This window comes from Bombus bifarius, unplaced genomic scaffold (genome assembly GCF_011952205.1).
Source record: "Bombus bifarius isolate JDL3187 unplaced genomic scaffold, Bbif_JDL3187 scf7180000008850_frag, whole genome shotgun sequence".
Taxonomy (NCBI): domain Eukaryota; kingdom Metazoa; phylum Arthropoda; class Insecta; order Hymenoptera; family Apidae; genus Bombus; species Bombus bifarius.
In genome coordinates, this window is record NW_022884841.1 from 1 (window position 1) to 14,424 (window position 14,424).

Sequence of the window (14,424 nt, forward strand, 5' to 3'; positions counted from 1 at the left end):
GAACACAAAAAAAAATAATAAAAAAAAAAGAAAAAAAAGAGAGAGATAAGGAAAATATATATAATAAACAACAACTAACATAACCATAACATATTATATATTATACCACATACAGGGATACAGTATTTGTACAAAGGGATAGGTCCGAACAAAACTTATAAAAAATTATAAAATATATATATTAACTGTTTTCGTATGTATGTCCAGAACAGGTGGCGAGTTCATCGACCCTAACATAGAGGACTCAGACGGGCCCGTACCCGCATTCGATCTGGAAGCGACGGAGGATGTTCAGTCTTGCCTCTGTGTTCGGTTGATACGTTCTGTCTACCATTTAGATAACGGTCATCTTTGTCAAGACTGTTTCGATAACTTAGATCCAGACCACCAGGACCTATGTGACGACCCACCCACTCATTTCATATGCGGAGTATCCGCAAGAACACGAATATCATACTGTCGTATGTGTGATATAAACCTAGCGGACCTACAACCCGCTATATCATGCCTCCAATGCATGATCGTTTACACTAATCTAACTCACCTTGAAAGAAACTTTTTAGTTCAAGGAATAGCAATCCGCGCCGTAGAACTATAAAGTACTTGTATGCTACGCACAAGACCAAATACTGATGCTATCCACCTGTAAACAAACGACATTTATAATTATGCATATAATTTTCACTTATGTTTACCAATATATATATGCACGCATGTTGTAAAGTAGGCGATATCTATGACACTCACTTCCATTGATAATCCGAGTGACTCGTAAAATAAGTCGTCATATTTATCATTACACGCACATATATATATATTCAAAGACAAGCTATAATTGTAATATCTATTCCTATAGATAATATATACTTATATATTTATAACGATAAAACAAATCTCATCTATATTACTTAGCAATACGTATGCATATACGTATATAATTATAACCCAGGTAGCATTCATGGTATTTATTTTCACCGATAATAAGTTTTAACAAAAAAAAAAAAAAACATATAAATATAAATTTTTTTTTATATATATTAATAATAATAAAAGATTATTCTTATTTCTAATAAACTCGAGAGTAAGAAACAATTTAATAAATTGTTAATAGGAAGATGACTCGCCTGGTCATCGTACTTACCCTCATCAAAATAGCATACGGCCTGGTAGGATATGACTGCAATGGCAACCACCTCAACGTTACCACTATCTCTCTAAACTCCATCGGGGACTGCAGCATACAGCCTACAATGACTGAAACCCAAGATATTTATATACAACTACTTCAACTCTCAGAATTTGAATTTACCAAGGTAAGGCAATGCAAGGTGCAAATAACTCGAATTGTATATTACTGTGGCATGCACTTTCACACGTCGGCAGTGCATAACGGATTCGCCGAATACCTCCATGAAACAACCGACCAACAATGTGCAAGGATGCACCAAGACGGCACATTTTCACTCGGACCACAAAACCTTATAGTTGGCCTAAAAGATAATGCAACAGAAACAAGGTCGCTTGTCCTAGCCGGCAAGCTAACAGACGACGGCAGCTGCCAGGGAACACAGTATGTAGACCCATACGGGAGCTGGGAAAAGGTCGTCGTACAAGCAACAGTAAGGATAAGTTTAAAATCAGCAGTTGTGCCAGTACGGATCGAGGCGAACAAAATTCTACTGAAATCAGGAACAGTATGTACCTTTAGCGAAGGAAACTGTCTAGACGCTGAAGACGGATACACTTATTGGCAACCACAACCACCCTCACCATGCAAATTTGATCAGTACGATGTGCTATATGAAGGAATTGCTACAAAGATCCAGGAAATAAAAACCAACAGAGAATCAGCACAACCAGTTTACGCACTAACAACGCAAGAAGTAACATTTGCACTGACTAAAACCGGAGAACAGCCACTGTGTGGATATACCCTACTATCCACCGAACACCCCAAATAGTTGAAACAACAAGAGGAAATACGTTTATCTCCAAAAGCAAGACAGCAGTCGAAAACTTGGACATATTCGCATACGTCAACTCAAAATTCATTTACGTAGAGAAACATATTAAACGACAAATGACAACATTGTACCATGATATACTGACACAAAGATGTACCACGCAGAAGAAACTAATAGAAAATGCTTTAAGCTTAGCAATCTTACTGCCCGATGAATTTGCATATACCATATCCAAAACCCCAGGACACATGGCCCTGATCGCAGGAGAAGCAGTCCACATAGTCAAATGCATTCCGGTACAAGTAAAAGTACGACATACAACAGAATGCTACTCGGAGCTACCCGTTTGGCAAGGGAATCGCACCGCATTTTTAACGCCAAAAACACACATCCTAACGCAACACGGAAACCACAGAGAATGTAGCGCGGTACTACCTACGCTATACAATATCGACGGACTCTGGCACAAATTCGTACCAAAACCCATGGAAACAATTGCACCACAGGAACTCCGCCCGGACGTACGCCAAACGTGGCAATATTCAGCACCATCGTCGTTGGCCACGAGCGGAATATATACCCAAAAAGACCTCGATGCACTACGGGACCACGTCATGTTCCCGGCAGAAAAATCTGCAGTTTTGAACACATTGGCCAGAGGAGCAACAGGAAAAACAATCGTCCCTGGAACAGTAAACATCCTGGGAATGATGGACGAAAACACATTAACGACAATAGCAAAAAATACCGTATCAAGCTTATGGATTGGTTTTATGGAATTTGGAACTGTCAGTGCAGCAATATTTGGAATACTTGTAATATTTAAACTAATCAAGACGATAATAGATATAGCCATACACGGATACCAGTTACGTGAAACTTACGGATGTGGAATCGCCCTATTAGGAGCAATAAGCGGCTCAGTTACCCACCTGCTACTATACCTCAAAAGAAAACGAAATATCGATGATCAAACAGCACAACCTCGAGGGATATCGATAACACCGGTAGTCACTTAACAACCAACGCCATCTACGTCCGCCTTGAGCGAACTCAGAGACACCATCAGTCAAATTTCCTTTGGAAATTTGAACTCCAAGGGCGGGGGTGTCACGTCCCGCGCTCCGCACGCGCCGTAACAAGAACAAGAAAACTATTCTATACAAAACGCGCGAATAAAGATTTGAATGCACAAACGAACACACGGCGCTACGAAACTAAAGGAAGGATTAACAAAGCGAGGGCGACTAATAAATCCAACCAATATAAAATAAAATAAATAAAACCAGCTAACGGATTGAACGAGTTACGAACCAAACAAATAAACCAGGAAATAAGAATAACTACAAAAAGGGAAATAATTGAAGCGCCAGAAATACATGTATATATAAATATATTTTAATCAATCAACTTGGAGAGTTACATATAAGTATAAACATATATGCTAGATATGTAATAAACTAGTAAATATTAGTGTTAGTGCTTATAATACTATGCAACAAATACAATATTATCAATTTATGAAATATAAGTATATACGAAGTTAAAAACTAATAGTCTAACGAATACATAAAACATACAATATTGTATTATTAAAGAAATAAAAGTTACATTGTCAGAAACATATATATATGTGTGCGCATTCTATTAAACAGAAACATACTTAAAACTAGCCTACGTTCCGGTAAAGAGTTATAAAATAAGAACTACGCTACGAAACATGCATGTCTCTATATAAACATATAAAAATCTATATTCTAAACTACTACTAATCTATGTGCATTCTACAATCTGAAGTACATATTTAAAACTAGCCTACATGCCGGTAAAGCATTATAAAATAAGAACTACATTATGAAACATGCATGTCTCTATATAAACATATAAATAATCTATTTTCTAAACTAAAACCACTATTAATAATCTACAAAAAAAATAGAACACACAACGCAACACTTGGGACCAAGCGACAACCTGTCGACAGGCCAAACGCTCAAAATAATTAACACCGCAACGACTTGAGGAATTGCTTACAGAAATTCTGTCATCAAGCACAAATATGTAAACACACATTAAACGCACAATAATCTAGAAACAAAACCTTCAATACTATGTTGTCACAATACAAAATATATATGTATATATGAAATCAAATGATTGACACATAACCTCAAATACACAACACTATATCACAAAAGAATCTAAATGAAAATCACTTTGCCAGAAATATATACATATATACGTGTGCGGGTGCGTGTTCTATCTTATTAAATGAAATTAATATAAAATAAATAATTAACATTTCATTTCGTACGAACACTACATGAACGAGAGAAATGTACATATAAATACGTATATATATATATATATAAATATATATATATATATATGTATGTGTGAGTGCATATGTTTTATATTATCGAATACTCTATAAAATAAACTACTCAAAACAATAAATAACGCAATCGAAGAATTACAAAACATTAGCCATATTGAAGTGACACACAACATAAACATATATAAATATATATATACATATTATACTATTGTCACTTTAAAACAATATTAATAAATAAATGTTCCAATTGCGGTAGAATAAGGAAAAACGAGCGACAGACGAAAAATTACTTCGATATCAAACAAAACTAAAGACCCGTCACTAAAAACTTTACTGATGACATTTATGAGCAGCCATGTTGGATTTACACGCGTCATGGCGACAGGAATATTAGGGATTAATGGAAGTCAGGCGCGAGAAACAAATCATGAAAACACATTGTTAACACTTTTCTTTAATAAATTCTATGCGCAACTACAAATGTAAAAAAAAAAATATATATGTATAATTAATTAAAAGGGGGGAAATATAAAATTGAAAAAAATAACAAACGTAAAATAGATAACCTAACACTATCACATTCAAAATATATATATATATATATATATATGTCGGGTTATCATTAGGATTTAAGGCGCGTAACGATTCTTCGTTTGAATTAGCCATTGTTTTACAAAACAGAGAATATATTTACACGAATAAACAAGGTTTTACAAATATTATGAATAATGAATTTTGTAAATGATATGATTGATTAACAAATGATAAATTAAATTATTAATTAGATTAAAGAATAATAAGTTTTATCGAACAATAAAGAAACGAATAATATATCTTACGATTTACTAATTTAACGAATAATGAAAATTAACGATTGATAAATTTACAAATATTGAATTTAATTTACGCTATAAACAATGATCCGGGGTTCAAACGAATACACGGTCAACGGGAAAACTTTAAACAATTTTATAACTCAAAAATACGTTTGCTGAATCACTCGGAAAAAATTACTCGATGTATCACTTTCCAAGGCGACCACACGAATGCCTCTCTGATTAAAATCTTTTTCGTAATACGACTGCATTTGTTTGTTATATTCTCGCTGGACACATCGAGAAGGTTCCAATCGTTGTTGCTAGGCAATATCTGTCAAAAGTTTGTTATATACTCCTTGGAAACATCGAGAAAGATCCAAACGCCGTTGCTAGGCAGTTTCTGTCTGGAGATTGATTCCTCATACAACGTGTGTCCCATTATATCGACATCTCTAAAGTACAATTCTATGTGATTTCTAGGGAGAACAATACAACCGATCCACACCTTCGTCAGGCAAAACGTTTATCCCGTGACCGTGGCTACGTTCAGCGACCAGTTGTCACCTCGAACCCACTTTCGCTTTTCACAAATGTCAAACAATTACAGATGACAATTACTTAATTACAGTTATGATAAAATCTGGGCTAAAGCATTAAAAGGCTTTCTCAAAATTGCATAGGGAAGGCTCCGGTTTTCATTTCATCTCAGACATATATATACATATTATACTATTGTCACTTTAAAACAATATTAATAAATAAATGTTCTAATTGCGGTAGAATAAGGAAAAACGAGCGACAGACGAAAAATTACTTCGATATCAAACAAAACTAAAGACCCGTCACTAAAAACTTTACTGATGACATTTATGAGCAGCCATGTTGGATTTACACGCGTCATGGCGACAGGAATGTTAGGGATTAATGAAAGTCAGGCGCGAGAAACAAATCATGAAAACACATTGTTAACACTTTTCTTTAATAAATTCTATGCGCAACTACAAATGTAAAAAAAAATATATATATATATATATAATTAATTAAAAGGGGGGAAATATAAAATTGAAAAAAATAAGAAACGTAAAATAGATAACCTAACACTATCACATACAAAATATATATATATATATATATATATATATATATATATATTTAGATAATAGATAACCTAGCACTATCACATTCAAAATATATATATATGTCGGAGATGAAAGGAAAGCCGAAGCCCTTCCTTGGAAATTTTGGGAACATCCTCTAGTACCTTAGCCTAGATTTTATTATAGTTGTAATTGTTTAAGATTTGTAATAAGCGAGATTGGGTTCGAGGTGACAATCGGTCGCTGAACGTAGTCACGGTCACGGGATGGATGTTTTATCTAACGGAGGTCTGGAGTGGTTGTATGTGTTTTCCGAGAAATGTGGTTGTGGCGGCATGCGGCCTCGAGAGCGGGCCGAGCCACGTGTGATGTTGTCTCGGAGGTGCCGATGCAATGGGACATACATTGTATTTAGTAATCAAAACTCCAGGCGGAAACTGCCTAGCAACGGCGTTTGGAACTTTCTCGATGCTTCCAACGAGTGTGCCTAGCAACGGCGTTTGGAACCTTCTCGATGCTTCCAAACGGGGATAGAAAACAAAATGCAATCGTACAGGGAGAAAAATCTCCACGAGGCTGGGATTCTTGCGATTGCCTTGGAGAGTGATACATCGAGCATTTTCGACGATCGCATTTGCGTCTAAGTTAGTTTCGCTTAGTAAGGAGTTATCCCGGTGACCGTGGATTCGTTTGAACTCAAACATTGCTAATAGTATTATTTAATTTAATTATTCGTAGATCGTATTATTCATTAGGCTTAGTGTTTGTTAGACTTATTATTAGTTGTACTTATTATTTGTTAAGCTTAGTGATAGACCTGTATATACGTGTAAATAAAATCTCGGCTTTGTGAAACGATGGCTAGTCCACATGAAGAGTCGTCGCGCGCCCAAAATTCCAATCCTGACCCGACATCAGAAGTGGGATCAGTACCGTTTAAAGTGCTACAAGAGCAAATGGACCTTGTGCGCGAGTTAATTCAGACGCTAGCGCACAAAGCGGGGGAGCAACGACCGAGTACGGAATCTAAGGATGCAACGTTACCACGTTTTGACCCCGAAGGCGCGGGCGCTGATCCATCCGCGTGGTGCTCTCATGCTGATCTGATTTTGAAAGACCACCCGATGCAAGAGAGTGCGTTACTTTCCGCTCTAAATCGCGCCCTAAGGGGTTCTGCTGCGCATTGGCTTTCACAAATGGTACGCGGTGGAAAGCTTACCTGGCCAACGTTCAAGGAACAATTTCTTTCGCGTTTTGGTGGCAGAGAGACAGCCGCTTCGGCGTTAATAAGGATATCCAGAGAACGACCGTCGGAGACTGAATCTCCGGGAGCGTACGGTAGTCGCCTCCGCTCCATGCTGCAGATGAAGTTGCAAGATCTAACGATGCCCGAAGTGATCAATGCCTTCGCCCTTTATATGCTGAGTTCACAAGATCGACGCTTTCGGCGACTAACGCTCGCGAATAATATCAGGACGGAGGACCAATTTCATGATGAAATGAGGATTCTCCCTTACAACGATCAGCCGACATTTTCGCCAAGAAATTCACTAACGGAACCTGAAGCTAAACGCAGCAGGCTATCAGTTCCTCGGATTAAGTGCTACCGCTGTGGTGCTCACGGGCATAGGAGAACGGAGTGTCGCCTGCAAACACAAACGGGGAAGGAGCAGGATATACGAAACCCGAAGGAAAAACGACCAGCCGCATCGTCGAAGGTGACCTGCTTCAAATGCCACGAGGAGGGACATATCGCGCCTAATTGCCCATCATCGCGGAAAAGAAACTACGATTCCATTGACGAACGCCGGATCGACTCCTGTGTAGTAGAAGCTCCGGCTGGTAGATTAAGCCATCTGGGTGAGTCGTATCCATTTTACTTTGATTCTGGGGCCGAGTGTTCGTTAATCAAAGAGTCCCTAGCCTCGAAATTTTCGGGTAAAAGAATAACCGATGTGGTAGTGATGCGGGGGATCGGGAATACTTGTGTTAAGAGTACACTTCAGATTTTGTCCACTGTTCGTATTAACGATCTTACATTGGAGATAGTTTTTCATGTCCTTGCTGACGATTACCTAAAATACGACATCATGATTGGTCGCGAGATTTTGAGCCAGGGATTCGACGTAAATATCGCGCAAGATAGCCTTGTTATTTGTAAAACAAAGGTCGTTAACGCTTGTGGTAAAGTCGCGGAAGATGCGGTCAACATTAACGAGGTTGACACTGATGTGATCGGTAACTATAAAGATCGATTAATCTCTGTTCTCGAAAAATTTAAAGAATCGTTCATTACGGGTTTCCCGCGTACTCGCGTCAGTACGGGCCAGTTGGAAATACGGCTAATCGATCCCAACGTCACCGTGGCATACGGTGCATATGGACATAACGGGCAAGCTGAGTGGCAAGAATGACTCGAAAGAGTATGTCGTCGTCTTGATCGATGCCTTTACGAAATTCTTGCACTTATATCACACACGCAAATTGGATTCGCTCAGCGTTATCCAGGCACTTAAGTCCGCCGTGTTTTTGTTCGGTAGTCCCTGTCGGATAATAGCAGATCAGGGTAGATGTTTCACGGGCCGGGAATTTCAAGAATTCTGTGCAAGCAAACAAATCAAAGTTCATTTGATCGCGACCGGTGCAAGTAGGGCCAATGGGCAAGTAGAACGTGTTATGAGCACGTTAAAAAATATGTTCACAACGGTAGAAACGACCGGGCGTTCATGGCAAAACGCGATCGGGGAGATGCAATTGGCTTTGAATTGCACCATCAACCGCGTAACCAAATCGAGTCCTTTAGAGTTATTGATTGGTAGAGCAGCAAGACCGTATGACTTATTACTACCTGATAACATCGAGGAAAAAGAAATAGATATCTCTAGTGTAAGACAACAGGCAATAAAAGAGATGGAAACTAGTGCTAGGTATGACAAAGAGAGATTCGATAAAACCAAAGCTAAAGTAGTTAGGTTTAATCCTGGTGATTTGGTACTACGCCAAAATGAAGAAAGGAACCAGACAAAATTGGATCCAAAATTCAGGGGTCCGTTTGTGATATCGGAGGTCCTGGAAGGAGACCGATATACCTTGAAAACACTGGATGGGAAAAGGTCATACAAGTACAGTCATGACAGGTTAAGGAAAATGCCGGATAGTCGCATTCCTGCGGAGTTGGATGTCTGTTGTGATGACGAGAACAGTGACCATGGCGATGTGAGTACCCCGATCCCAGAGGATCGTAGAATTATATGAGCCCAGGTGCGGCCATGGGACGGAGTTCAGTGCGGTCAGGCACTGGGAGTGACGATGTCACGAAGCTGGGAGCCGGTTTAGTACCGACAGCGACGATGTCACGAAGCTGGGAGCCGGTTTAGTACCGACAGCGACGATGTCACGAAGCTGGGAGCCGGTTTAGTACCGACAGCGACGATGTCACGAAGCTGGGAGCCGGTTTAGTACCGACAGCGACGATGTCACGAAGCTGGGAGCCGGTTTAGTACCGACAGCGACAATGCCACGAGGTTGGAGCTGGTTTAGTACCGACAGCGACAATGTCACGGATTTGGAGCTGGTCTAGTACCGACAGCGACGATGTCACGAAGCTGGAGCTGGTCTAGTACCGACAGTGACAATGTCACGAGGCTGGAGGCGGTCTAGTGTTGACAGCGATCGTGTTACGAAGCTGGTTATGTAACGAACTTTGAGAGTATTTGCGATTCGAAGGATGAGACCCATTTGGGTGTGAAATCGAGAATGGTCCGTCATGTCATTACGACCCGACTGAAAGCACGCAGAATGCAACTGGCACTTTGAATGCTAATCACAATGACACTAATCTTGTTTCCTTTTGTTTTGTTGACGAAGGTACACCCGAGGACGTGTGATAGTCAGGATGGCCGTGTCGGAGATGAAAGGAAAGCCGAAGCCCTTCCTTGGAAATTTTGGGAACATCCTCTAGTACCTTAGCCTAGATTTTATTATAGTTGTAATTGTTTAAGATTTGTAATAAGCGAGATTGGGTTCGAGGTGACAATCGGTCGCTGAACGTAGTCACGGTCACGGGATGGATGTTTTATCTAACGGAGGTCTGGAGTGGTTGTATGTGTTTTCCGAGAAGTGTGGTTGTGGCGGCATGCGGCCTCGAGAGCGGGCCGAGCCACGTGTGATGTTGTCTCGGAGGTGCCGATGCAATGGGACATACATTGTATTTAGTAATCAAAACTCCAGGCGGAAACTGCCTAGCAACGGCGTTTGGAACTTTCTCGATGCTTCCAACGAGTGTGCCTAGCAACGGCGTTTGGAACCTTCTCGATGCTTCCAAACGGGGATAGAAAACAAAATGCAATCGTACAGGGAGAAAAATCTCCACGAGGCTGGGATTCTTGCGATTGCCTTGGAGAGTGATACATCGAGCATTTTCGACGATCGCATTTGCGTCTAAGTTAGTTTCGCTTAGTAAGGAGTTATCCCGGTGACCGTGGATTCGTTTGAACTCAAACATTGCTAATAGTATTATTTAATTTAATTATTCGTAGATCGTATTATTCATTAGGCTTAGTGTTTGTTAGACTTATTATTAGTTGTACTTATTATTTGTTAAGCTTAGTGATAGACCTGTATATACGTGTAAATAAAATCTCGGCTTTGTGAAACGATGGCTAGTCCACATGAAGAGTCGTCGCGCGCCCACAATTCGAATCCTGATCCGACATATATATATATATATATATATATATATATATATATATATATATATTGAACACAAAACAAAATACATCAAAAAATTAATAATAATAAGGAACATCAAACAGCGAACCAACGAAATTGAAGCAGCTACACTAAATCAAAATCGAAGCAAGGAGCTCCGGGATAAAGTTCGCTGAACTTACGCATACACCAATAGCGCACAACAGGGGAAATTCCCTTTCTCCCAGAAGCATGGTGACGAAGATGTGCCTCCAAAACCTCTTCGGGAATTTCATTCGCAAAACGAACTTTCACGCAACGATCGGTATCAACGATTTCAACCAGAGGGGGTTCCCTCTCCAATACGACGGTCTCTGCATCGAAGAAATTCTCGTCGAAAGTAACCAAATCGTCAAAGCCCAATTTCGACACGGCCTCGGCACCAATGTTGAATAGTTCCTCCAACCACTCTGATACTCGTGGTTTATCACAGGGCCGCATGCGTTTGATTGGTCCTCCCGAGTCGCCCATGGGTTCTTCGGAATCCCTCTTTCGCTTGGGCTGAGAACAACACGGTATATTTTAAATAAAACGAAACAGGACTAATCAAGCGGACTAAGAACAAGACTAAATACGTACCAGGGAAGTCTGGAAAGGAACCTCTGATGGAAACGACTCCGCAAACATTGTTCGAACGTCGATCACCGAAGCCTAGGGAAATAGCAAAAAGGAAAAAACAATCAAAATCACAAAAACAACCTTAATATGCAAACATCCAAACTTACGCAAAACAACTCGAAGGAGGAGGTCCTTGTTATGGGAGAGCAGCGGAGCTGCGCGTGTTTACCCAGTAAACATTGAAATGATAATGATGCTGCAGCCATCAGCCCTTCCACGCGCCGAAGAACACCGGTAATTCCCACGGTACAGCACGTGGAAGTTTCTCGTGGAAAGGATTAGATCAGCGTGGAATGCTTCAAATCTCCTAGACGCTAGCTCAGCGGAACACAGGACTGATAAATACTAAGTCGAAATATGGAATTTGCATTTTGTCACGTACGATTCCAAGAAGCCCAAACTGCAACATCCCGATTCCCACGGAAGCGTACCCCCAGTGGACCACCACCCCGTGGGGGATGGCATTATAAATAAGCGTAGCAACATAGCGCAGCGCTCATTATTATTCTGGTGAACATTCTTATTACGGTTCATTATTCTTTGTTCATTATTATAGTGTCCATTCTTCTTATAATTTGCGTTCGTTCATTTTTTATAGTGTTCATTCCTTACGGCTCATTATTCTTCGCTCATTAGTTTGTTCATAATTCTTGTGATCGTTTGTTATTACGGCCCATTATTAATTTATTACTACGTTCGTTATTGCGCTCGTCACTGCGTTTAGAAATTTTGTATAGTATTTTGCGTTTCGGGGTCTTAATTTTTTCGGTCAAGAAAAGAGAGTCGCGACTAAGTAAAAAGAAAATTTTATCTTTGAAGTCCTCATTTCATCGTTTAAACACAAACGCGCATTGTAATTGCGGTATTAATCCAGCTAAGTGAATTGCTCAGTCTGTATTAAAATAGATAAATAAAGTAAGAGTTGATAGTAAACTATATTCGAGTTCAAATAATAAACTCAACAAAACTTCGACGACCACCGGAGCGGCTGAGGCAATGGCACCAGACAGCACCTACTCCTCAAGGTAAGAAAATTAATTTTGAAAATTTCCTTCTTCTCTGGTAATCTCGTTGCCCTCGAGAATTGAATTAGAACTTCCTATCATCGATTTCGTTATATTTTCGCGAACGGTTTTGAAGATAGAATCATTGTTTAAACTTTTAACAAAAGAGTTGTCCGCTGTGTCGGCTTGTGCGAACGGTGTTTTCAACTACTGAAACATCCACTGATCTTCGCATTCCTCCTCCCATTGTTGGTAAAATATTACCCGCCTTTGGGCAAGGCTTGCGAAATCACATAAGTCCCGCACAGGAAGGACTATTAAATACATCGTCGGGGTCAATCGAAAATTAAGAACAATACCGGCGTTGCTATTAACTGATATTCTTGCCATCATTGCATGCGATTGTAAGAGAGATATAACAGAACAATTTCCCTTCGAGAATTTAACCAAAGGATCGTTCGCTGTGTTGGCTTGTGCAAACGGTGTTTTCGCTTATCGAAAACACCCATCGATCTCCGCATTCCTCCTCCCACTGTTGGTAAAATATTACCCGTCTTTGGGCAAGGCTTGCGAAATCACACGAGTCCCACACAGAGAGGATCGTTGGAATCATCCCCGATTATTAAACTCAAAAGGCAAGAAAATCGTGGTGACAGAATCCATCGTAGTAAATGAATTGAGTTTCGGTCCTAACGGCAAACTACTACAGCGAAATTAAAAGAGAAGAAGAAGTCAAACGTAAAAATAAATTTATATAAAACAACGAAAAATCTCACATTCCTATCCACTCCAGCAACGCTAAAATATATATTATCTAGCTAATAAAATATATATATAATAACCTAAGCCATTTTACATTCAAATAAAAATCCGTTCAACGAGGAAAAATATTTATTGTACCCAGCTTTAATCCTCTCCCGTACTAGTATCCCTGCGCAGAGCAGGTTAGCCGAAAAGTGGAATTCGTTTACCAGTTGCATTAAGCGTCAGTTAACGCTACCCATTAAGCGTAAAAGAAAATAATAAAAATAAAATATTTTGAAATAGTCCTTAGACTATTTCTGGTGGCAGCAACTACCGTATTAATTATAAATCTAAATCAGTATTAAATACACAATAATATCATTTCAATTTATTTCCCTTCCGATTAAATTCAAAACTCAAACTATAAAAAAAAAAAAAATTTTCAGTAAAATTTAACTTTAGATTTGATCGATTTAAACAAATAGATACGTAACAGAGTAAAGTAATAAATTTTTGGTGGCAGCGGTGGGATACGCTCTACGGAGGATTAAAGTTGGTTTAAACGGTTCGATTCGCTCCACAAGGGATTAAAGTTGTCACGATTATCGATAAAATATATACCTAAGAAATAATGTCGACTAAATTAGAATCGTTGGACAAAGGCATGATCTTGATGTTATCGGAAAAACTTAAAGCATGGGATGCGAATTTTCGCGACATGAGTACAACAATGAATAAATTACAAGACGATGTGCGTTCACTGAAAATAAAAAAAGAAATCAAGACACCCGTATCATCGCCGATAATTTCCCAAGCGACAATACCGATAGAAGTTAATCCCCAATCAATTAAGTTAAAAGATGCAATAGAGACAGTACCAGTGTTCGACGGACATCGACCCTCGGTATTTCGATTTTTAAGAGCATGCGAGCGTGCACGAAACATGGTTCCTAGGCATCAAGAATCTCAGTTAGTAAAATTATTAACGAATAAGCTTCGCGGACACGCGTTTCTCGCCGTAGAAGACACAGAAGTAATAAGTTTAAACGATTTCGGGAATAAATTAAAAGATATGTTCGGTCCGGGAAAAAC

The 14,424-nt window shown here is 39.4% G+C and overlaps 1 protein-coding gene across 1 annotated transcript; it reads right to left on the reverse strand.

The window, feature by feature from the left end:
• Positions 1–80: 80 nt before the first annotated feature.
• LOC117213382 lies at positions 81–12,029 on the reverse strand. Its single transcript, XM_033458732.1, has 6 exons — positions 11,692–12,029; positions 11,546–11,617; positions 11,110–11,467; positions 1,142–1,254; positions 545–643; positions 81–434 (listed from the first exon to the last, which is right to left on the reverse strand). The coding sequence occupies exons 1-5, from the start codon at positions 11,788–11,790 to the stop codon at positions 611–613; spliced, it is 675 nt and encodes a 224-aa protein (XP_033314623.1). The 5' UTR covers positions 11,791–12,029; the 3' UTR covers positions 81–434; positions 545–610.
• Between the last annotated feature and the right edge of the window lie 2,395 nt (positions 12,030–14,424).

Coding starts and splice junctions, on each gene's coding strand:
- LOC117213382 (XM_033458732.1), bottom strand. CDS start 11,790: ATGGCTGCAGCATCATTATCATTTCAATGTTTACTGGGTAAACACGCG. Junction 11,618..11,691: donor CCTCCTTCGAGTTGTTTTGC/GTAAGTTTGGAT, acceptor CTATTTCCCTAG/GCTTCGGTGATCGACGTTCG. Junction 644..1,141: donor CGTATGCTATTTTGATGAGG/GTAAGTACGATG, acceptor GTTTGTTTACAG/GTGGATAGCATCAGTATTTG.